This window comes from Diadema setosum, chromosome 9 (assembly GCF_964275005.1).
Source record: "Diadema setosum chromosome 9, eeDiaSeto1, whole genome shotgun sequence".
NCBI lineage: Eukaryota > Metazoa > Echinodermata > Echinoidea > Diadematoida > Diadematidae > Diadema > Diadema setosum.
In genome coordinates this window covers 32,373,864-32,398,653 of record NC_092693.1, presented here as the reverse complement: position 1 = coordinate 32,398,653, position 24,790 = coordinate 32,373,864, and the positions used below count along the sequence as shown (strand labels likewise).

Below are 24,790 nucleotides of genomic sequence, written 5' to 3'. Positions count from 1 at the left end.
TTCATTGGGTCCTGTCGTTTTCATCGCCCCAGCCTTGTCAGGTTCACATAACAACTGCATCGAGAGGGAGACCGTTGGGGTGTGTGCATGTGCAGGTGTGTGCGTGTGTGTGTGTGTGTGTGTGTGTTAATTCGTGATGACATAATAAATGTACACTCTTATGTTAAACTAGCAAAATGTAAGATGAAGAGCAATTTTACATCAGAAAATACATCATCATTGAATGATAATTAAATCACAGAAACGTGAGATGATGTATCACCTTGTGCAGACACAAAATATTGCCTATGTCACATTCTGGAAGATATTACTGTCTTATTTTGATAAACCCTCCCAAATATTGAAAAGAGAAATAGAAAAGAAAAAAAAAATCATGCATAAAAAAGGGAATTTTCTTTCAGTTAAAAAAAGAAACACGTTAAAAATATCCTTTGCTACACCCTTATATTGAAAATGTTGCAAGGTAAAGATTTCATAGAAATAAACTGACTAGTACTATTATTATGGGGCTCTCTCGGAGAATGTACTGAAGCCTTTAAAATAATCCACTGGAAATATGTCACCTATACATAATTATGAATAATTTATGTAACTTGGAAAGTTATCGTTGAGGTCATGGATATGTAGCAAAAGGAAGTGTCAACATTTCAAATAACATGTGCATGAAGGACAAATGCTTTTATAATCTTAAAAGATGTAGCACATTGTTGTAATGATATCATTTTGTTATTAATGCATGTCCTACCATGCCTACGCAAGCTCCAAGAAATGGATTTTCAACACACCATGGGATAGTGAAATCCATGATATTGTTAAGTCTTTGAAAGCTACTCAAATATCCATGGTGAAAAAGTAGCACGCTTCTCTCAAAACAAATTGTTGGCAGTACAAGGACACCTCTATACATATTGTAACCTTTTACTCTCAACTGGCACAGCATGCAAAATCGTAAGAGTCATTCAAATTATATAAAAAAATAACTCCTCTCGCATTGTTTATAACTATCTCTAACTTTCCTAGTCCTAAATTAATAGGATTTGCCTATATTAAACAGACTTAAGGACATAACGAACCACCATCATTATGGTATCAGGAACTCGAGTCCATACCACGGATATTACATTAACCTAATTACACGATAAAGTGTCGAATGCTTCAGCTGAGCAAACACGTGTCATCAGTGTGTTCATGGACCTAAGCAAGGCATTCGATACTCTCGACCACAATATCTTCATGCACAAATTACAGTTCTATGAAGTTTGTGCATTCAATTCAAAAGGCGGTTGAAGATTATTTGTCAAATAGAAAGCAATAAGTTTATGTCTACTATGAACAAATCAGCTCTGGATTATTGCCTCCAAAATGCAGTGTCCCACAAGACTCTATTTCAGGCCTCTTATTATATTCTTGGTGTACAACACTGACATTTTAAACTCAACTTTGTTACTTAAGATACACTCTATTAGATAGAAAAAAGTTTCTGTTCTAATTCAAACTTTCAGTTACTCCTTCGAACTCTTAATGCTGAATAACCGAGATTGTCTACATGGTTTAAGAGCAATAGATTATCACTCAATTTACAAAAAAAAGGGGAACTAATTTCATTCATTTTCATTATAGAAAGAATAATGGAGATACGCAACACCCCAATATAATGGTGCAGTTGAGAAGAACAGGGGAACATTAGGTTTTTTGGTATTTGAATGAATGAAAATTTGGAATGGAACATTCATGTGCAACATATCTTTGGTGAAATTAATTTCACGCAATGTAGGTATGTTTTATAAGTCATCAGAGTATATTGTATTATGTTCCAATAAACGTTGTATGCATGCTTTATAACTCCCTGATACTATCGTACATCTCATATTGCAACATTGTCTTGGCAACCTCATAAATTACAATTACATCATATCAATCATACAAAAGAAAGTGATACGTACATGCACTTTCTCATGTTCCAAAATTCATTCAGATCCCTCATTTGCAGAGTTACAAACACTCAACAGAAGGTAAATGACGTTAATATTTTCCTTACCCGCCATTACTCGGCTGAACGCGAATAGTTGACAACAGAAAAAAAAAAATCGATGAAGAGTCCAGAATCAGACTAGAGAGGACTCAAACGCGGGACCTCCCTTTCAAAGGCAAGAGTCTCACCACTATTTCACAGTGATTACAATGCAACAAACGTGACAAGACACATTTTGACAGGCAGCAATATCATGAATATTGCGTGACAGGAAATAAAAACTGTAAAACCAATATGACCAACATCAGACCTGAAGAATACACTAAACTCCGATAGAGCACAATATACATAAACTTGTTTCGATCAGCCCTAAAGAGACGATTGGAACAGGGTCAAAGGAATTTCCCGACCACCAGTGGTCTCTCTGAAAAGAAAGAGATGGGAATGTAATGGTTGATGGGTTAATCAATCTATTCTAAGTCTTAAATGTACTACATTAACTTCCTTGTTTGGTACAAACGCATTCTTAGCATGAATCACTGTAGATTCAAAACCATAGTTATTATCGGTGTCTATTGGCAGATTGGTTTATTGATGGGTATTGACTTTAGTCTCGAAGAATTAAAGGACAAGAACATCTTCATGGACATAATTGAGAGAATGCAGCAATGTTAACAGAATACATCACTGAAAGTTTGAGGAAAATCTGACAACCTGTTCAAGAGTTTGAAAGGCAACACATAAGGCGCTTTTTGTTACAATATAAAGAAATATGTGGGGACTGTGATGTCTTGTTTTAGATAGGTGCATTTAGGTATCACGTCAAATTTCCTTAATATTGGAATTTTACGTTTGCAGATTGATAACAATGTGATAAACAAATACTGAGTAATACTTAAACAATAAAGCATGTGTGAAAGATTCAAAATAAGAAAAAAAAATGGAGTCCTTGGAAAACACTGCATTTTTCAATTATCTCTATTACAGGCGGTACAATACTTGTTGCAACTGATTGACAAATTGCCATACATCGACGTAATAAGCACTGAATTGATCAGTGTCTTAGTAGTAGCCATGATAACAATCATGGGCGTACATACTCGAGCAGGATTCGATAATGGCTACTACTAAGACACTGATCAATTCAGTGCTTATTACGTCGATGTAGGGCAATTTGTCAATCAATTGCAATGAAAACATCTCGGCGGAAGAATTTCATGAATTTGAATACTATTGTTATTGTTATAACGAATATCGAACAGCACCCTTGTTATTGCTTATGGCACATGGCCATGGCGACTAGCGCTATCGGACATGACATTGTGTATCACGGTATATGTGAAAATGTTATATGTATTTAATATTGTAACGAAATTTGGTGGAACCGATTCGGTTTTACGCCATCATTGTAAATTATTTGAGCGACTTCTGCCACGGTCTGCCGGAAATTTCCGCAAATCGTTGGATTCGGGAGAAGTTGATAATATGACTTGTCACATATGCCGCCTGCCCAATCCAAGTTCCAGTCATCACCGAAGAATAGCTGGCAATGCGACTTGTCTCATATACCCCGTGTTCATGATCCTAGTTCCAGTCGTCGCCAGAGGCGATTTAGCATTTTACCCCGTGCCCACCAACGACATTATTTTGTGCCACCACATGGTTGAGAAAGGTGTACAACATTAGCGTGACTGAGTTGGTAGCAAAAGTTGGTAACAAAAGTTGGTAACAAAGTTTGGTGTACCGATTTAACACCACATGCAAGTGAAGCTTGGGAGTGACGTAATCTAAGTGTTGGTGAACTTTTTATGTGTGCCGCTTGTGTTGGTGAGCTGTTTCTGATACAGCATATTACATGGCAGTTCGCAGACACAGACTGGTAGTTTTGATAATTTAAAGGGATCGTTGTAATCTGCAATAAAACGAGCCCCGCCTACCAATGCCTACTCGACTATCCTGACACGGCTCGCGGAGGTATTTGTACAGGCAGTCAAATACTCTCACAATGACGACACGGCGAGCTCGTCACAATATATCCTATATCTTATATATATATATATATATATATATATATATATAGTGTGATGATGCTGATATTCCTACCGTACGCCTCTGTCATCTTAAATGAAATTATAGTTGAGACAATGTAGATAACAGAAGACATGCGACATCTTCTGTTATCTACATTGTCTCAAATATATATATATATATATATATATATATATATATATTTGTATATATAAATATATATATATATATATATATATATATATATATATATATATATATAGAATATATATACGTCCCCAAGAAAAACTTGGGGACGTGTCCAATATATTATATTGGACACGTCCCCAAGTGTTTCTTGAAACTGAGTTAAAGGCTTTAGGACTTTCCGGGATTCCACCCCCTTTTTCTTTGAGAGCTAAATAGAGCTGAGCTGCGAGTATTCTGCCTTTAAAAATTTGTATAGACCCTACATAATTTTCTCAAGCGTTTGTTTGGCAAATATAAGGACTTTAATATGGTTTAGATGTTGAGAACGCATAATACCATACCAGTATACCTGCTATGACGCACGTCACTCGGGACCATCTTCAAATTTACGTGTGAAAAACAAACAAAACAACATAAAACAAAACAAAACAAAACAAAACCAGAATTTATACCTCCCCCCCCTCCCCCATTTCCCGAATAATTATGAGCAAAAGATGATGACTGAGTTAGGATACACCTATGTCCAGATATTCCACTAAAAGTAAGCAACACTGCAATCTTAAAAACGCATCCCTCGTGTGGGAGGGAGGGTGGTATCACCCATTCCACATCCTCCCCGCACATTGCTCTGAATACTTGTAGTCTTTATTTTCAACACTTTTTGACAGAAACAGCAATCAAATATCTTACCAAAGGGGTGCACTATATCTCAGAATTTCGGGTCTGATAGTACAAAATCTCCCTCTTGTAAAAAGGGGTATTCCCTCTCCAACACTCTTCCCCCTCCCGCGCATTTCTCTGAATGTAATATGTGTTATTTCTTTCTTTTTCTGGGGGGGGGGGTGGAAAGAAAAATCAAATGTTTTACTCAAGGGGTATACGAGATCTCTGAATTTAAAGTCTGAAAATACGAAAATCTCCCTCTTGTGTCACACGATCCCCTCATTCCCTCAATATATATATATATATATATATATTTCTTACTGTTTGGATAGAGACATACGAGTAGAAGTGCAACAGAGCTATAGGGGAGAGAGCGAACTGTATAAACACAGAGAGAGAGAGAGAGTATACACACATGAATAAAATGTCTACAACAAATGGACGATCAGAACATTTCCTCGATTTACCTTCGGCAAACAATCGCAACCACTTTTACGGCAGTAAATTTGAAAATGACGGGTATACATAATGCCAAGGCTATATTGTATCAGTGAGTGATTTCCTCATGAACTTTTTTTCCAGAAAGAATAGCGCGCTGACACTTTTGAGTGAATCTGTCTAATGGAGAGTTTCTCCCCGTCAGTGGCGTATCTAGGAAAAACGGCGCCCGGGGCAAGCACGAAAATTGCGCCCCTAATTTCTGAAAAAGTGTTCAACCCCAACACCATCCCGGTAGGGACTTTAAACAAAGTCCACATGATGCTTTTTCAAGCACTTAAAAGGGATCTTTTGAGGGTGATTTCAATGTAATGAATTTTGATAGATTTTGGCGAGCGAGCGCAGCGAGCGAGCCGAAAATTTTTGTATTTCAGCTTAAAAACATGGAATTCTTGTCATTTTTTGCTTACCAAATCTTACAATTCTAATCAAGATATAGTGACGGCCTTATAGATAACGATTTATACCAAAAAAAAAAAAAAAAAAAATGAGGACTTTAAAAAATACTCTAAATTAGTGCGCGCGAGTGAGCTGAAATTTGTATATGTCCTCGTCATCATCACGTATCCTTCTTATCTTTTTTATATACATTTTGGCGAGCGAGCGCAGCGAGCGAGCCGAAAATTTTTGTATCTCAGCTTACAAAACATGGAATTCTTGTCATTTTTTGCTTATCAAATCTCACAATTATAGTGACGACCTTATAGATAACGATTTATACCAACAAACTGAGGACTTGAAAAAATACTCTAAATTAGTACGAGCGAGTGAGCCGAAATTTGTATATTTCTGCGTCATCATTACGTTTTTTTCTTATCTTTTTTGATTTTTTTTGCGCCCCCTCCCCCGTATGTTCGAAACCGTTGGCGAGTCCTCTTTTGATCCAATCGGTGATCGCTTCAAAACGAATAAAATTGCAGTCGCTGCTCCGTCTAACATTTTTCCTGCTAAATATACAATGACATGAATGAACACAATAGACATTATCATTTTGACCGCGTCATCGTCACGTTTTGTTCTTATCTTCTTCTCTTCTTTTATACAAATTTTGGCGAGCGAGCGCAGCGAGAGAGCCGAAAATTTTTGTATATCAGCTTACAAATCATGAAACTCATTTGTCATTTTGTGCTTATTAAATCTTACAATTCTAATCAAGATATAGTGACGGCCTTATAGATAACGATTTATACCAACAAAATGAGGACTTGAAAAAATACTCTAAATTAGTACGAGCGAGTGAGCCGAAATTTGTATATTTCTGCGTCATCATTACGTTTTTTTCTTATCTTTTTTTGATTTTTTTTTTTGCGCCCCCCTCCCCCGTATGTTCGAAACCGTTGGCGAGTCCTCTTTTGATCCAATCGGTGATCGCTTCAGAACGAATGAAATTGCAGTCGCTGCTCCGTGTAACATTTTTCCTGCTAAATATACAATGACATGAATGAACACAATAGACATTATCATTTTGTCCGCGTCATCGTCACGTTTTGTTCTTATCTTCTTCTCTTTTTTTTTACAAATTTTGGCGAGCGAGCGCAGCGAGCGAGCCGAAAATTTTTGTATTTCAGCTTACAAATCATGAAACTCATTTGTCATTTTTTGCTTATTAAATCTTACAATTCTAATCAAGATATAGTGACGGCCTTATAGATAACGATTTATACAAACAAAATGAGGACTTGAAAAAAATACTCTAAATTAGTACGAGCGAGTGAGCCGAAATTTGTATATTTTCGCGTCATCATTACGTTTTGTTGTTATCTTGTTTAATTCGGGGTTTTTTGCGCCCCCCCCCCCCCGTATGTTCGAAACCGTTGGCGCCTTCTTTTGATCCAATCCTTATTGGCGATCGCTTCAGAACGAAATTTCAGCCGCTGCTCCGTGAAACATTTTGCCTGCTAAATATAAAATGACATGTGTGAACACAATAGACACTGTCATTTTGTCATCATCACGTTTTGTTCTTACCTTCTTTTTTATATAAATTTTGGCGAGCGAGCGCAGCGAGCGAGCCGAAAATTTTTGTATTTCAGCTCACCGAACATGGAATTTTTGTGTGAACACAATAAACATTGTTATTTTGTGGGCGTCATCATCATGTTTTGTTTTTATCTTGTTTGATTTGATTTTCTGTCCCCCCCCCCCCCACCAATCTCCCTCCCCCCTTCCGGGCGAGTTTTTTTTTTTTTTTTTTTTTCGTCTTCTTCTCCTTTTCTTTTCTTTTTTTTTCTTATTCTTCTTCGTTTTTTTCCCCTTTTTTTTCTTCTTCTTCTTCGTTTTTTTTCGATTTTTTGCGCCCTCAAGGAGTGGCGCCCGGGGCACGTGCCCCCTTGCCCCTCCCTCCCCCCCCCCCTAGATACGCCACTGCTCCCCGTTTACATCAGACAAACGTGAGGAAAAAGGCCTTCTTAAAGTCAATGTGGGGCATAATTTTTCCACCAAGGGGATGTGGTTGATGAATTCCTTACATCATAATGTCTGTGTCAATTGTCTTGTGTTTTTGTTTGATTTACTTGCTCTGGCGGTATTTTACCACCGACAGTTGTTTTTTTATCTTTTTTTTTTGTATTCTTAGACCGTTCTTCACAGCCAGGGGTCCTGTTTTGTGTGTTTGTCTTTGTTGTTCTACGGCTCTTGTTCTAAAAAGAAATATTGGTATTGTAAAATTCATACTTTCTCAATTGTTTAAAAATTACATTGTACGCTTGAGGCTGCTTTTGAATGTCCTTTTCTGTTAGTTGTAACGTCGTAAATTAAACAAAACAATAGTCGCGGTTCATTCATTTTATTCCCAAACAGTGCCCCTTTGTACACCGACTTCGTTGCATTTCAATTCAAACGTTGATTTCTGTATTACTAAAAACAACAGCATCCAAAATCGCTTTCGTTGACATAATAGGGGGAAACTGACGTCAAGAGTTGAAGATCCTGTTATTTTATCTCTCCAAAACTAAACTAAACCTTTGAGACCCATTGACGCACGGTCCGAAAAAAAAAATGCTATTCAATGTCATATGACTGTGAGATTGTGAGGGTACAACAAAACAGCAATATGCCATTTATTGACATACTGCTGAAACAATAAGCTTTCCAGGAGAGATATAGGCGATCAGTTGTATTTTGTATATACCGGTGTATATGTCGGCTTCGTTATTCGAGGGCACAATTCTTTCAATAAGGATGTTGGGGTAATGCTGCCAGTGCATAGGGTGGTCCATGACCATTTGCGGTCAGTTAGTTGTCGCAGTATTATAAGCACTAAATGCATATACGGTCACGTATGACGCTAATAATTGTAAGCTGCATAATTTAATAGGGTGGTGTTTCGAAGGTTCGTTCATCCGAAGTGAAACAGGGTTCTTTATCCCGAAGGTTCGTTATTCCGAAAATGAAATGGCGTTCTTTAATCCGATCATTTGTGGCGTAATACCTATGGCTCGATTGTCTTAGTATAAAATGAGGTTTGTTATTTAGAAGGATAGTAAGTCCAAACATAAAAGCAGGTCGGTGAATGCAAGGTCAGATATTTCATTTCACAAAACAGTATTTCTTCAAAATTTAAAACTAAAAAATTTAAAATTAAAGAATGTATTTGATTAATTTTCAGAAGTACGAACCCCATTTCATTTCCGAATCAACGAACCTCATGCCATTTTTGGTCTAACGAATTTTATACGCTTCTCTGACTATGGACCATGTATTTCATTTTCGGACTTTGGAATAACGATTTTTTTTTTTTTTTTGGACAAACGGACTTTTGGAATAACGAACCTTCGTGATAACGAACCTTCGGGATAACAAACTGTATTTTCATATTTCAGACAGAACTTCGGAATGACAAACCGTAATGACTAACCCCCAAAGAAGTTAAAAGAAGTTTATTTGATTAATTTTCAGAATTACGAACCCCAATTCATTTCCGAATCAACGAATCTCGTGTAATTTTTGGTCTAAAGAATTTTATACGATTATCTGACTATGGACCATGTACTTCATTTTCGGACTTTGGAATAACGATTTGTTTTTTGACTAACGGACTTTTGGAATAACGAACCTTCGGGATAACCAACCTTTGAGATAACAAACTGTATTTTCATATTTCAGACAGAACTTCGGAATGACAAACCGAAATGACGAATACCTCCCAACACGAACAACATTTCAATGGTTAATTTGTCTTTATTTTCCTTTATAAGAATCACAGCAGTGAACTAATATTTTGTCCAAGCTGGTTATATTGTGCACAGTCATTTAGAATTTATCGAAATCTTTCCGACTAGAAACCACAATATGTACCCGCAAATTCACCTTTCTTTATAAAAGATGTATAATACATATCATCTTGTAGTAATACTGACATATTGTAAAGAGATATAAATCCAATGTCATTCAATAAAACTTATTTTTGCCTGGCCATTACAGGTATTGCAATTTTATCGACGCAACGAATATTGATTCCGATCTATTTCTTTTGAAACAAATTGACTGTGCGTGTGTCTATAAACAGAACGACGGCGCTTTTATTTTTCAATTAATGATTATAACAGCAATTTCGGAACACCTATCAATTCATCATACACTCACTTTGACTCGACAATGCCTGACCAAACGTCACTATTGTAGAAAATAAAAAGGCAGTGCATCGCGGCACAGTAAATGGGCACCTCTGTGGGCAACCCCCTCCCCTCAAGAAAAAAGATTAAAAAAGAGAAGATTCCATTCATCGTCCGTGATGTCAGCCATTTTCAGTCCCCTAGCTGGCTCGTAATAATTTATGCATCGCTTCTCAAAAGGGCATTATGAAAGTAGCACCGGATGGGTGCATGAACAGAATCAAACGACACCACTGCGGTAGATGCACCCTCTAGGTCAAGTACTTGGAAACTGATATATCAGTAAAGTAGCGTGTGAACAATCTATCGAATGGCCTTCACCAACCAGGCATACAAGCAACAAGGCACAGTAGCTAGCAATTGGGGTGTACGTGACGCTTTTTTTTTTAAGCGAATAGTCATTTGACAGAGCTCCAAGTTCGTTTTCAGCCCTTGTGCATTTTTGTATTCGTATTTCCCCCATTCGCATTTTCATTCGTATTATTTTTATTTTCCATTTCGACCACAGAGAGAGAGAGAGAGTATATACACATGAATAAAATGCCTATAACAACAAATGGACGATCAGAATATTTCCTCAATTTACCTTCGGCAAACAATCGCAACCACTTTTACGGCAGTGACTCGTATTTGAAAATGACGGGTACATAATGCCAAGGCTATATTATATCAGTGAGTGATTTCCTCATGATTTTTTTTTTTCCAGAAAGAATAGCGCGCTGACACTTTTGAGTGAATCTGTTTAATGGAGAGTTTCTCCCCGTTTACAGCAGACAAACGCGAAGGAAAAAATGCCTTGTGAAAGTCAATTAATGTGGGGCATAATTTTTCCACCAAGGGGATGTGGTTGATGAATTCCTTATTATCATAATGTTTGTGTCAATTGTCTTGTGTTTTTGTTTGATTTGCTTGCTCTGGCGGTATTTTTTTTTAGGCCGTTCTTCACAGCCTGGGGTCCTGTTTTGTGTGTTTTTCTTTGTTGTTCTACGGCTCTTGTTCTGAAAAGAAATATTGGTATTGTAAACATTCATACTTTTTCAACTGTATTCATTGCTTAAGATTTCGTTGATCATGCTTGTGACAAATGTTTTCATGACAGATATCAACTCACGATCTGTTGATGAACGTACAGTATGCTGCCCAGTATTCACTTATATCTTGTTCTCCTTGAACCGAATGGACGCATAATATCATGGGTTGCCTGGTCCTAAATTTAAATATAGGCAGTTTCTCTAATCTCTTAAGAAAAACTTATTCTTCACAAATATTCTTTACAACCATACTCTCCAGTGCGTAATTTGATATTGGAATATACATTTTATAGTACATTCGTATGTGTATATATATATATATATATTTTTTTTCTTTTTTTTGGGGGGGGTTGTTTGTTTGTTTGTTTGTTTATTTGTTTGTTTTTTGGTGGGGGAGCCGTCCGACCTGCGGTAGACCGTATGAATTGATAAGTGGGTTAACAGAAATTGTTTTCTCTTTGATAGCTCTGCGGAAAAAAGATCATCAGACTCGATCTTTTTTCACATGTTACATTTCAGGAGGGTAGAGTGTCTGATACATTATTCGTTTTCAGTGGGAAGAGCTTGCCTAAAGTTGCTATGTTAGCAATAGGCGAATCTTAAGCTATATTAAAAATATAACACTAAATTGTTTAAATATTACATTGTACGCTTGAGGCTGCTTTTGAATGTCCTTTTCTGTTAGTTGTAACGTCGTAAATTAAACAAAACTATACTCGCGGTTCATTTATTTTATTCCCAAACGGTGCCCCTTTGTACACCGACTTCGTTGCATTTCAATTCAAACGTTGATTTCTGTATTACTAAAAACAACAGCATCCAAAATCGCTTTCGTTGACATAATAGGGGGAAACTGACGTCAAGAGTTGAAGATCCTGCTATTTTATCTCTCCAAACTAAACTAAACCTTTGAGACCCATTGACGCACGGTCCGAAAAAAAAAAATGCTATTCAATGTCATATGACTGTGAGATTGTGAGGGTACAACAAAACAGCAATATTATTGACATACTGCTGAAACAATAAGCTTTCTAGGAGAGATATAGACGATCAGTTGTATTTTGTAGCTCTTGGCCATATACCAGTGTATATGTCGGCTTCGTTATTCGAGGGCACAATTCTTTCAATAAGGATGTTGGGGTAATGCTGCCAGTAGGGTGGTCCATGACCATTTGCGGTCAGTTAGTTGTCGCAGTATTATAAGCACTAAATGCATATACGGTCACGTATGGCGCTAATAATTGTAAGCTGCATAATTTAATAGGGTGGTGTTTCGAAGGTTCGTTCATCCGAAGTGAAACAGGGTTCTTTATCCCCAAGGTTCGTTATTCCGAAAATGAAAGGGCGTTCTTTAATCGGAGCATTTGTGGCGTAATACCTATGGCTCGATTGTCTTAGTATAAAATGAGGTTTGTTATTTAGAAGGATAGTAAGTCCAAACATAAAAGCAGGTCGGTGAATGCAAAGTCAGATATTTCATTTCACAAAACAGTATTTCGTCAAAATTTAGAACCCCAAAAGAATGTATTTGATTAATTTTCAGAATTACGAACCCCATTTCATTTCCGAATCAACGAACCTCATGTCATTTTTGGTCTAACGAATTTTATACGATTCTCTGACTATGGACCATGTATTTCATTTTCGGACTTTGGAATAACGATTTTTTTTTTTTTTTTTTTTGACAAACGGACTTTTGGAATAACGAACCTTCGGGATAACAAACTGTATTTTCATATTTCAGACAGAACTTCGGAATGACAAACCGTAATGACTAACCCCCAAAGAAGTTAAAAGAAGTTTATTTGATTAATTTTCAGCATTACGAACCCCAATTCATTTCCGAATCAACGAACCTCGTGTAATTTTTGGTCTAAAGAATTTTATACGATTATCTGACTATGGACCATGTATTTCATTTTCGGACTTTGGAATAACGATTTGTTTTTTGACTAACGGACTTTTGGAATAACGAGCCTTCGGGATAACAAACTGTATTTTCATATTTCAGACAGAACTTTGGAATGACAAACCGTAATGATGAATACCTGACCAATGTGAAGACACACCAATTAGTTCCCAACACGAACAACATTTCAATGGTTAATTTGTCTTTATTTTCCTTTATAAGAATCACAGCAATGAACTAATATTTAGTCCAAGCTGGTTATACTGTGCACAGTCATTTAGAATTTCTCGAAACCTTTCCGACTAGAAACCACAATATGTACCCGCAAATTCACCTTTCTTTATAAAAGATGTATAATACATATCATCTTGTAGTAATACTGCCATATTGTAAAGAGATATAAATCCAATGTCATTCAATAAAACTTATTTTTGCCTGGCCATTACAGGTATTGCAATTTTATCGACGCAACGAATATTGATTCCGATCTATTTCTTTTGAAACAAATTGACTGTGCGTGTGTCTATAAACAGAACGACGGCGCTTTTATTTTTCAATTAATGATTATAACAGCAATTTCGGAACACCTATCAATTCATCATACACTCACTTTGACTCGACAATACCTGACCAAACGTCACTACTGTAGGAAATAAAAAAGGCAGTGCATCGCGGCACAGTAAATGGGCACCTCTGAGGGCAACCCCCCCCCCCCCCAAGAAAAAAAAAAAGAGAGAAGATTCCATTTATTGTCTGTGATGTCAGCAATTTTCAGTCCCCTGGCTGGCTCTTAATAATTTATGCATCGCTTCTTAAAAGGGCATTATGAAAGTAGCACTGGATGGGTGCAAGCACAGAATCAAACGTCAACACTGCGATAGATGCACCCTCTAGGTCAAGTGCTTGGAAACTGATATATCAGTAAAGTAGCGTCTGAACAATCTAATTGCCTTCACCAACCAGGCATACAAGCAACAAGGCACAGTAGCTAGCAATTGGGATGTACGTGACGCTCTTTTTAAGCGATTAGTCATTTGACAGAGTTCCAAGTTCTTTTTTAGCCCTTCTGCATTTTTGTATTCGTATTTCTCCCATTTGCATTTTCATTCGTATTATTTTTATTTTCCATTTCGACCATGGATGATGTTTGCTGACCACGAAAGATACACAATGGCACGTACTCTGCAATATTGTCCTGACCTGTGCTAGAGTGATCAGAACTGGGATCGAGACAAGCGTTCAATCTTTCACCTGAGAAACAACATCATGTGGATCCTATTGGTTGCAGGACTATCAATTTCTCTTTATCGCCTTCCAGTTGTTTCATCAGGTGAGTATTTACTTCAAGAATAATTTCATCGTTGCAATATAAATCTTCTATACATAAAACCGTTTTTCACATTTGGAGGTGGCATACAAATGGCAAGTTAGATGTTGAGCATGGGCAAATCTCATTTGCCCATTATTGTGATTTCTGGACAATTGGATAACAAAAGAAGAATTCTAATTTGCTGTTAGTTGTTTTTGTTAAGTTTAAAGGTGAGTCTTTGTGAAAGAAGTACAAAGTCGTGATTACGGTAATGCCAGTTTATATAGATTCTTTGTAGGGCAGAAAAATGAGAATGGGTTGATTCGATAAGAGACAGGAATTCTGACTAGGCCTACATAAATGCAGTATTGTTCTCTTCTTTGGAAAGAACGGAATGTTTTGCAAAAAAAAAAAAAAGGGGAGGAAAATGTGCCCTTGAAATTTGCAGGAATGTCATTTTTTTTTTTGTGTGTGTGTGTGTGTTTTTTTGTTTTGTTTACTGTTGTTACAGACTAGAATCGTTTGGAAACTCTCATCATAGTACACAAATCTAAGAAATCATGTACCTGTCGAAGGAAATCAATAATAAAATGATCTGATCCTAGAAAACGGTCATTCCTTGCATCACAAAACGGAAAAAAAAAAAGAAGTTACCAGACATGGAATTTTAGTTGCAGGAAGATTTTAAGCTTTAAAATATTACGCACAACTCGATTCAAGTGGACTGTCCTAACCAGTCTAAATATTGGAAAGAAAGCACGTTCTGGAAGAGTGTGTATACGGAGAAAGGATGCCCTGAAGTAAAGGGTCTATTCAAGCACTTGATTTTTCCAAGCCGTGCTCTCTGCAGTGAAAGAGTAAGAAAACAGGACGTGAAATCCATACAGCAACAACAATGAAGAGATTGTCGAATTATGCTGATATTGAGTATGCTTTGTTAGTGCACTCAACCTACGATTGATACCAACATTCCTTTTGAGGCCATCGACGCAAAGAAAATCAGTGTTCCTATGATAACCACAAAAAAAAAAAAAAACAAATACGATTGCCTCCACAGCATACCTTTCAACCAATACATTTCATTCTCTTCGCCCCAGATTGCATTATTGTTTGGCTTTCAAGTTCATTGCTGCGCTTGACCAAATCTATATTTTAGTTTCTACCTTGACAAAGCTGTGAATATTTGATGGCCTCCATTCTTTGTTTGAGTGTTCTGCTCGGTTAGAACTTTTCTAGACGTGGGACAACCATCATATCACCGGCCTTCAAACATTGAAAGTTGACAACGCAATACATGGCAATATCTAGAGTGTACGTTCAGGAACCTGAGAGTAACCAGGCTTATATGTACATAGCATGTTCAGTGTTGTTTACTGGAATGGTGTCAACTTTATGCCATTACTAAAGTGGAATGAACCATAAAGTACATGTAATGTGGATTCAGTGAATACCATTAATTCAACAAACCGGAGAAGACTGCAGGAATTTTGCCAAAGCGTTATTTATATACTTTTGCTCTCTGTTTTTTATATGATTATAATGTATATATAATATATATATATATATATATATATATATATATATATATATATATATATATATCATGCACATTGTTTTATAGCAATGTGTCATTGTTGCCGGATGGAAACGCTGCAAGAAAGATTACAAAAGATAACAAGTGGTTCAGGTAAAACTGAAAAGTCTGACATAACACATTTTAAGTATATGAAAAAAATAATACTAATAGTTTCATTAGAAATCTAAAAGCTACATGCGCAGGAAAACTGCGCAAGCGGTTGTAGTGTACATTGGGAAATTATCGCTCAATTAATTTCATTTGCGAAATGCGCGTACTTTACAAGAGAAAGCAATTATTTTAGCAGGTTGGTTGTGATTTGTAATCTAATATTCCCCATTTTCGCACATTGTTCCAGAGTAAACATGGAGAGTAACCGTAGATCATAGATGACATGTATGTCCTATCATTAAGCCATGTTACATGCTTGTCCACAAGCGTCCACTTCAATAATTTTCAATTTTGTGACAGGAAAACTGCAATGTTTAGGGTTTGCTGCTCCCTTTCATTGGTGTTTATACAAAGGCAGTTGAGTCTGAAAAGTCACCTCAGCAAAATAAGACCGCAATGAGGGAAATGGTACTTTTGTCAGTGAGGCGATGCACGATTGCATAATAGTCATTGTCCGAACATCTGAATGTGCTCATTAAGATGGAAATACTCAGGTGGCGGGGGTGATGATGGGATTAAAAAAAAAGACCTTCGTTTCTAGTCCATGTGTAATAGGTCCATGTTCTTCCAAAGATCACACTCATTGCCATGCTTACGTGTTGTAATGACGCATGTTTTGAAAGTTTCTTTAAGCACGTTCTTGTCTTCAAGGGTAACAAGGTGAGTCCATTACACGTTTATTGAAACTAGCACAGTTCCTTTCTTCGATAAGAAAATTTGATAAAAGATTGGATTACAAAACGCCTTGACGCAAACTCCTTTGCAGAAGAGACAACGCCTGTGCGGCTGGTCGGTGGAGGAAGTCTAACCGAAGGGCGAGTGGAGCTGTATTATGACGGCGAATGGTCGACAGTCTGTGACGATAACTGGGATATCCGAGACGCAAACGTTGTGTGTGTCATGCTTGGCTATCTTGTGGCTGGACGTGCTGTATCGGGAGCCGAGTTTGGACCAGGCACAGGGCTGATCCTACTGGACGATGTGAACTGTGACGGGGACGAGACTGATATATTACAGTGCCCCCACAATGGACTTGGTACTCATAATTGTGGACATCACGAGGATGCGGGCGTCGTCTGCCTAAACATTTCTGGTATGAAATTTGAATTCTTACATGATTAAGAAGAGGTGTTCAATCTCCATAAAAACATAAATGAAACAATGGGGCCGTCCAGAGTTTCAGTATTGAGACGCAATTTGTGTATGTAAATTCTGAAGAGTGAGTACTTCATAATAAAACTAAGATAATTTCTTCCATATCATAGACCCCCCCCCCAAAAAAAAAAAAAAAAAAAAAGACAGAAGAACGTAATGTATATATCATTTAGAATTCATGATCTTTTGCATTAACTTGATTGCAGTTCAAACAACTCCTGTGCGGCTGGTCGATGGAGAAAGTCTGAACGAAGGGCGAGTGGAGCTTTATTATGACGGCGACTGGTCGACAGTCTGTGACGATAATTGGGGTATCCGAGACGCTCAAGTAGTGTGTGCCATGCTCGGCTATCTTGGGGCGAGACGTGCTACACTGGGAGCCGAGTTTGGACCAGGTACTGGACTGATCCTACTGGACGATGTGAACTGTGACGGGGACGAGATTCATTTATTGCAGTGCCCCCACAACGGACTTGGTACTCATAATTGTGGACATCACGAGGACGCGGGTGTCGTTTGCTTGAACGTGACTGGTATGCATAAAGTTTCTGGTTTGTATATCATGTCTATCTACACGTATAGTGTATGATAATAATATTCGTTTATTGAGAGACGAGAAGTTACAGTTCCAGTATTCATGTATCCACGACGCTCAATTTCTGACTGTTTTTCTTTTTCTTCTGGAATTTAATTAACAATTATCAATAGTCGCCCAATGACATTTCCGAGCAGAAATATGTATATTCGAATGTAATCATTTTTGCTTCTGCCACTCGATATGTAGTACATAAGATTCCCCCTTCACTGAAATCAATCATGTGGTTAAACCTTATGAAATAGCACACTGTATGTTTATTGAATCTGAATCAAAGTGTTATCATTGTGATCATCATTATCATTATAATGTCATCATTATCATGATGTTATCATAATCATGAAGTATATCCAATACATTGTAGTGTAGGCTTGAAAAACCTAGACAGCAATGTTTGAAGCGTTTCATTGAATGCGTTGCAGTTTTTTTTTTTTTTTTTTTTGGGGGGGGGGGAGTGATTTATGAATTGTTGATAACCTCCTTTTTCAGCTTCATTACATAGAAAAGTTACAAAAATGTGGCACTAGAGATGATTCAGTTCAAACAAAAGTGGAGATTCAAAAAGATTTGTAATCGTGGTTCTTAACTCAGTAGAAGGCACAGTAAAACCTCGTATGCGTGCTGGGTATTTTTTTTTTAATAGAGAAGCTGCATTTTTAAATGCAAATAATGTGGGAAAGACATACTACATGTATTTCAAGTGGGGGAGGGGTCACTTTTCATATTTCTTAAATAGTATGTTTGTTTGAGATACCGAGACAAGGATGTGTCGCACCACATCAGACAAAATATTCAAGAGAAAGGATTGACATTGAGATGAAGTACGATAGAATACTTCTTCTCCTTTATCCACTGTCAGCGGCAAACGTTCACGAAGTCTTGCGATTGGTCGGTGGCAATGAACCAAACGAAGGTAGGGTGGAACTGCACTTTGACGGCAGCTGGTCAACCATCTGCGACGATGACTGGGACATGTTTGATGCCAACGTGGTCTGTTCAATGCTGGGCTATCTACGAGCAAGCCGAGCTTCATCACAGGCAGAGTTTGGTCCTGGGACCGGACCAATTCTCCTGGACGACTTGATGTGTAGGGGCAGTGAAATAAGCATCTTTGCCTGTCCACATGGAGGCATCGGCGTTCATAACTGCGGTCACCACGAGGACGCAGGAGTTGTGTGCTCGAACGCTACAGGTATGCTTTTATGTACGGTATTATTTTAAAACAACTAAAAACAGCTATTTATCATTTGCAGATTAAAAAAAAACAGCTGAAGTGTTTCAAAAGAGTTTGAGTAATAGATAGGTCACAGAATGCTGTGGACAACATTATTATAAAGAAAATATAAAGAGAATTCCACACACACACACACACACACACACACACAAAAATCACCTTTCTAGCATAATGAAGGATCACTTGACTTACCGCTTTCAGAAAGCAGGGGAATGATTGTTATCCTTAACATTATGTCAGTATCAAGTTGATGGAATGTGAAATTTTCATGAAATATTTTTTTTGGGTGTAACTCCCTTTATATTTTCTTTATATTGTTGTCCACACATGACACCATAATCTCTAGAAGTCTCCTCATCCAGAGGTTCCAACACCAAAACTTTACAAATTCATAACTTTTGCATCGATTGTCCGTTTTTCCTCAACCTTTCACTGGTGTATTCTACTAATGTTGCTCCTTTCACTCAGTCCACGTTTCTCTAAGGTTTGGGTTTCCTTTAAAGAAGAAATTTATAGGAAATAATATCGTATGAATTGACTGTTTTCCATCATTTAATGTTATTTTGATTAATTTCTGACATAAATCATGCAATAAAGTTGTCTCTGCTTTGAATATAAGAATCTTTATTCTTATCAAATTTGAGCACTGGAAGAAGTTCGATGCGGCTACGAAAAGTGCCAAATCTGTGACGTCACCACGTGTGTATGCAACGCAGTGGGATTTACCTATCTATAGGCAAACTGTGTGCACTTTTCAGGAAATTGGTGTGTAATTTGTTGTCAATCTAGAATAAATCGTCCGCCAAAACTATATATTCACGTCGTGAAATTGTTTGTTTGTTTGTTTGTGTTCATTGGAATCATATTTTACACCCATAAATTTACGGAAAAACAAAGTTTTAAAAGCACATAACCCTATATCGTCAGCTCAAGATTCACGATTGCCGTGATCAGCTGTTCCTTCGTACAGCCACAATTTGCTGTTATTATTGACACAACAAATCGATCATTGTGGGGGAATTGCGTATATAGCTGAGGTAATCTTACATTCTCATGAAGGATGATAACTAAGGCAAAGAGCTGTAATTGATTGGAAATCATTTTTACACCCATAAATTTACGGAAATACGACGTTTGAAAAGCACAAAACCTACCGTAATCAGCTCAAGATTCGCGATTGCCGTGATCAGGTGTACGCACAACAGTACCAGCAGAATCTTCAGTGAAGAGGTATTCCTTGATGCCGTGATTTCAGCTTGATTCCTTCGAAATGGCATGATGAAGGTTTGTTAGATAAATGTGACCTTCTTTTTCTCTTGTGTGTTGGTTTAAATTCTAATTTCTACCTCAACTTGCTATAAAAAAAACAACAGTCTAACAAAGCGGGAAACTGCAACATTTCCGTGCTGAGCAGCAGTCACGATACACATGCACCGCTGCTGCAGCGATCCCCATAGTATAACACGTAGGTTGCTTGTAAACAAGGGGGTCCTCGGCGCAGTTGACCAATCGTGAACACGTATTTCGATCACGTGTCTTGGTAAGCAACAAGGCTGTTTACGCGTCTAGGAGACGATTTGCATAAACTTACGCATGTTTCAGACGAATTTATGAATGAAAGTGAGTAGCATGACATCATGTCATGACCATATTTCGAATAAGCAGAGGTAGAGCTTTCTGTAGGTACCAAATGTGTCAGGGTTCAACGCAGAATATCTAAAACACGATCGCCAAAAGAACAGTCATTTCGCCGTAAGCGAAGGCGATTTGGTCTTTAGACGTAAGATTTTGGTCAACATTTGAGATTGACATCCCACTTTTCTCTTCAAAATTCCACATTTTGTAGGTTGTATTTCGAAATGTTGTTGATATCAATCAGAAACTAGAAAATTTCCCCTACAACGTGATACCAAAATGTCACTTTGGTCCCTGAGGTAGGTCATTTTTTTTTTTTTACCTTTTTCGGGCTGTAGCGCGAAATCACATTTGTTTTCGGGTTCTGCCAGAGCGGGTCTCATAGCCGTACGGCAAATCAGCTCATACACATTAGGTGACGTCGCTCAAATCTGATGTTTCTTGTAGCAAACGGAGCTACGTGGTCATGGAAATTGGGTGTTTTTGCAATCTCAAAAACAGTTTGGCGGTAAAGTTACATCGTCTAAAAGATATCCAGTTTTGTTAACTAGCTTCTTAGCTTTCCGTAGATATCAAACTTGTCATATTTCTAGATTCTCTATAAATTTCTGCTTTAATGCATTTTCTAATTTGCTGCGTTTTATGTAAAATCGCGTATCAATATGTGAACTGAGCTTTTTAATCAGTTTGATAGCAGAGGTGTATTAAAATTCTCACTTTTATGACAATGAAAGGACAAACTCTCCCTGGGAATGCAAACGTCGCTTATATCTTTATGATTTTTTATTTATTTATTTATTTATTTATTTATTTATTTATTTATTTATTTTTAGTATTGTGTCGTATTTTTCTTTCCTGGTGAACAGTGGTGTAGGATGCTGTGAGGTTATTACCTTCGCCAAGGGAAGAGATTATGTTTTCGTTACCGTTTGTTTGTTTGTTTGTCTGTTCGCGTGCAAAATAACTTGTCTAAGTAGTTAACGGATTTGGATGAAACCATACAGGAAAGGTTGAGAATGACACTAGTAACAAATGATTGAATTTTTGCTGGTGATCCGAGGATTTGGGGGGAATATATGAAGGATTTTTTGATATTTTGACACGTAACAGGATCAATGAACTTGGGATTTCAAGCTGCGCATTGTTGAGGTTTTCAAACGCACTTTCTACGAGGGCGAGGCGCGCCGCGCAGTTGAGAGTCTATGACGTAACAAAGGCTTCTATATTGGGAAATCGGGCGATTTTTTCAGCATGTATACCTATGGGTGTAAATCACTGATCTCTATGAAAGAGCCCAAAGAGCTTTTCCCCAGTGGTGGAGAGGAGAAAAACCTCTTTGCAAGATCATCGGTGGAAAGTAGGTGCTTGGCGGAGGTCTGCGCTCTCAGAGTACTTTTCTAGTTGTCATTGTTATTTTTAATTAATTTGTTGTCTGATATTTTTTTTCCCCTCCCAAAGTATCCAATACAGAAATAAGCCTTCGGCTGATTGGTGGGAACGGTCCAAACGAAGGCAGAGTGGAGATATTCTACAACGGGACCTGGTCCACTGTCTGTGACGATGGCTGGGACTTACCAGATGCACGGGTGATTTGTTCAATGCTAGGATATCACGGCGCAGCTCGTGCTACAGCGTCTGCCGAATTCGGACCTGGTACGGGCTCTATCCTATTGGATAACGTGACTTGCGAAGGGCATGAACCAAACATTTTTGAGTGTCATCACAACGGGTACGGCAGACACAACTGTAGCCACAACGAAGACGCAGGTGTCGTGTGCACAAGTGCAATAGGTAAAACCATTCTATATCCTGTCTGGTCCTGAAGTGTATTGACCATGCTCTGTTAACACATTCTATCCATGAGCAGTGCCAACTTTTAAAGCAGTGGCATTACCCTTTCAAACGTTATTGAAGTTGAAATAATGTAGAATGTGTAAAGTGTTTTTTTTTTTGTGGTCTTATTTTTAGATGAAAAGGGGACTGTCAGACACACCTAATCACACTATTCTACAAAAAATGTTAAAGGAAAAAACTTCGTTAAACACATAAATCGATGTAGATTTTGATTCGGTAGTATGCTAAAAGCGTGCAAATTAAATCTGTTCGACTGGACTTGTGAAAATCACGGAGAGAACAGTTCTGTGACTCGTCCTAATCACTGTCTAGTCTGTCTGGCTGGAGAGCATTCACCCATGGAGGGTGGATGGGCGTTAAACACAATTTTCCATTAGTTAAACACAATTTTTCGTTCGTTAAACACAATTTTCCATTAGTTTTATGATCCCGAACTTAACCATAATGTATTTTTTTAGAAAATATGAAATACTCGAGATTGACTTGGTTGACCCATCTCACCTATAAGTTTTGAGTTATGACACAAAATCAATGAGAGACTTTTTGCTGTTGTGATGCACGGCCAGACATATAGGCCTATGAATTATGCATATTATGTATATTATACAGTACATATATATATATATATATATATACATATGCAAAATGTATAAAAACATCCTAAACATACCTTAATATACCTATGTATTATGTAATCGATATGCTTCAACAATGAAGAATAAAACACAAAAATTATTGTCGCACGCTTTCTCAGCTCAAGGTTCTCTGGTCCCTGTTCCATCGGCGGTAAAACTTTGTCCAGAGTCATGCCAACAAAACGCACATACATTCTGCTATTGTGACTCCATCTGCACGTCCCTGGGGGATTGTTGCGAAGACTTCATCAGCAATTCATCAAACCTGTCCCCCGGAAGTTCCGATACAATCCCGCGCTTGGAGTTTTGGTCTTGCCTTACAGTACCATTAGAATTTCATCTTAAGAACTGGTTACTTGTGAACAGATGTCCATCTGCCCACGGAAATGCATCGATTATTGAACAATGTGAATTTGTTGGACATGACAGAATCCTAACCGATGATCAAGGCGTTTTTTATGTGAATGAATATTGCGCGGATTGTCACGGGGCCAGAAACACATCGTTACTTCAGGAATATGCCTTCTTCGACAACTTTACAACAAATACTTCACAGGGTCCAATGACATTTCGTAGTTACCGCTTACTTTCGAAGAACGATTCAGTCTCTCCTCCTAGGGAATGCTCTCTTTCATTCAACTCGATTGTCACGACATGCCCCGAGAGTAACGACAGTGTGCCGATGGCGGCCGAAGCCTGTGGACGCTTTTCATCGGTAGTACATGTGGATGGTAGACCCTATAAAAACCAACACTGTGCAGTGTGTAACCAAGTTCTTGGTAATGAACATTTATTCAATCAACCCTTACTTTGCCCACAGGTTGCCACATTCTTTGCACCCAGCATACCAGGTGACTCACCTCATATAGTCGCAAATGTTGTTGTGTATGCTCCAGAACAATTTGTGAGAAAACTATGCCCTAACGGATTATTTCTTGAAAACTATCGGTGCATACCCGAAGACGCAGAGTGGCCATCCTGTCAGTCTCTCCTCTTATCTTACGCTGTCCTACAGAACAGTGACGCAGTGGGATGCCTTACAGGTCTCGGAATTCAGTCAGTATTGACAGAAAGGATTGAGAACACAACGTCTGAAGCCGATACATTATATATCTACGATATCGTTGGGCAAGATTTGCCTCCTCGTAGTGAAATTATGATTATGATAGTAAACAGCATTGCCACATTTAACAACACATGTCCCGAGATAGAAATAGAGCTTCAGGAGGCTTGCCTCATTTCAGACGCGAGTGCCGGTGTTGATTGTCAAGGAGAATGGTTTACAGGCCCCCCGAAATATTTCCAGCCTGTGCAGATCAACGGATCAAACTATGTTTTGTTTAACGAGACTTACATCAATCCGATAAAATGGAAAAATGCCACAACCTACTCCCGTGTATCTCAAGCTGCTATATTTGAGGCAACAGCACATTTTCATCTGTGCGGAAAACGCGAAGATATTCTGGACTGCCCGTTTGTTTTGATTGACACATTCGAAATTATCACTCTCGAAAATAGAACTGGTTTGAAGATCAGTGGTCATGATGTGTCAGTACCACAGGGGGAATACGCCTTACTGCCGAACGGGAGTGCCATAGTATGCTGGTCTTCTGATATAGCTGACAGCGGACTGTGGTACTTTTCACCACTCACGAAAGCACAAACTATCGTTGGTCATGTTGTGATTGGTTTATCATCACTATGTCTCTTAGCAACAATGGTG

General features: G+C 37.9%; 1 protein-coding gene across 1 annotated transcript; it reads left to right on the top strand.

The window, feature by feature from the left end:
- The first annotated feature begins 16,153 nt into the window (after window positions 1–16,153).
- LOC140233316 (scavenger receptor cysteine-rich domain-containing protein DMBT1-like) lies at window positions 16,154–24,134 on the top strand. The gene is made up of 7 exons (XM_072313427.1): window positions 16,154–16,160; window positions 16,726–17,052; window positions 17,321–17,647; window positions 18,569–18,901; window positions 22,037–22,369; window positions 23,187–23,370; window positions 24,083–24,134. Exons 1-7 carry the CDS (start codon window positions 16,154–16,156, stop codon window positions 24,132–24,134), a joined length of 1,563 nt encoding a protein of 520 aa, XP_072169528.1.
- The last annotated feature ends 656 nt before the right edge of the window (window positions 24,135–24,790 follow it).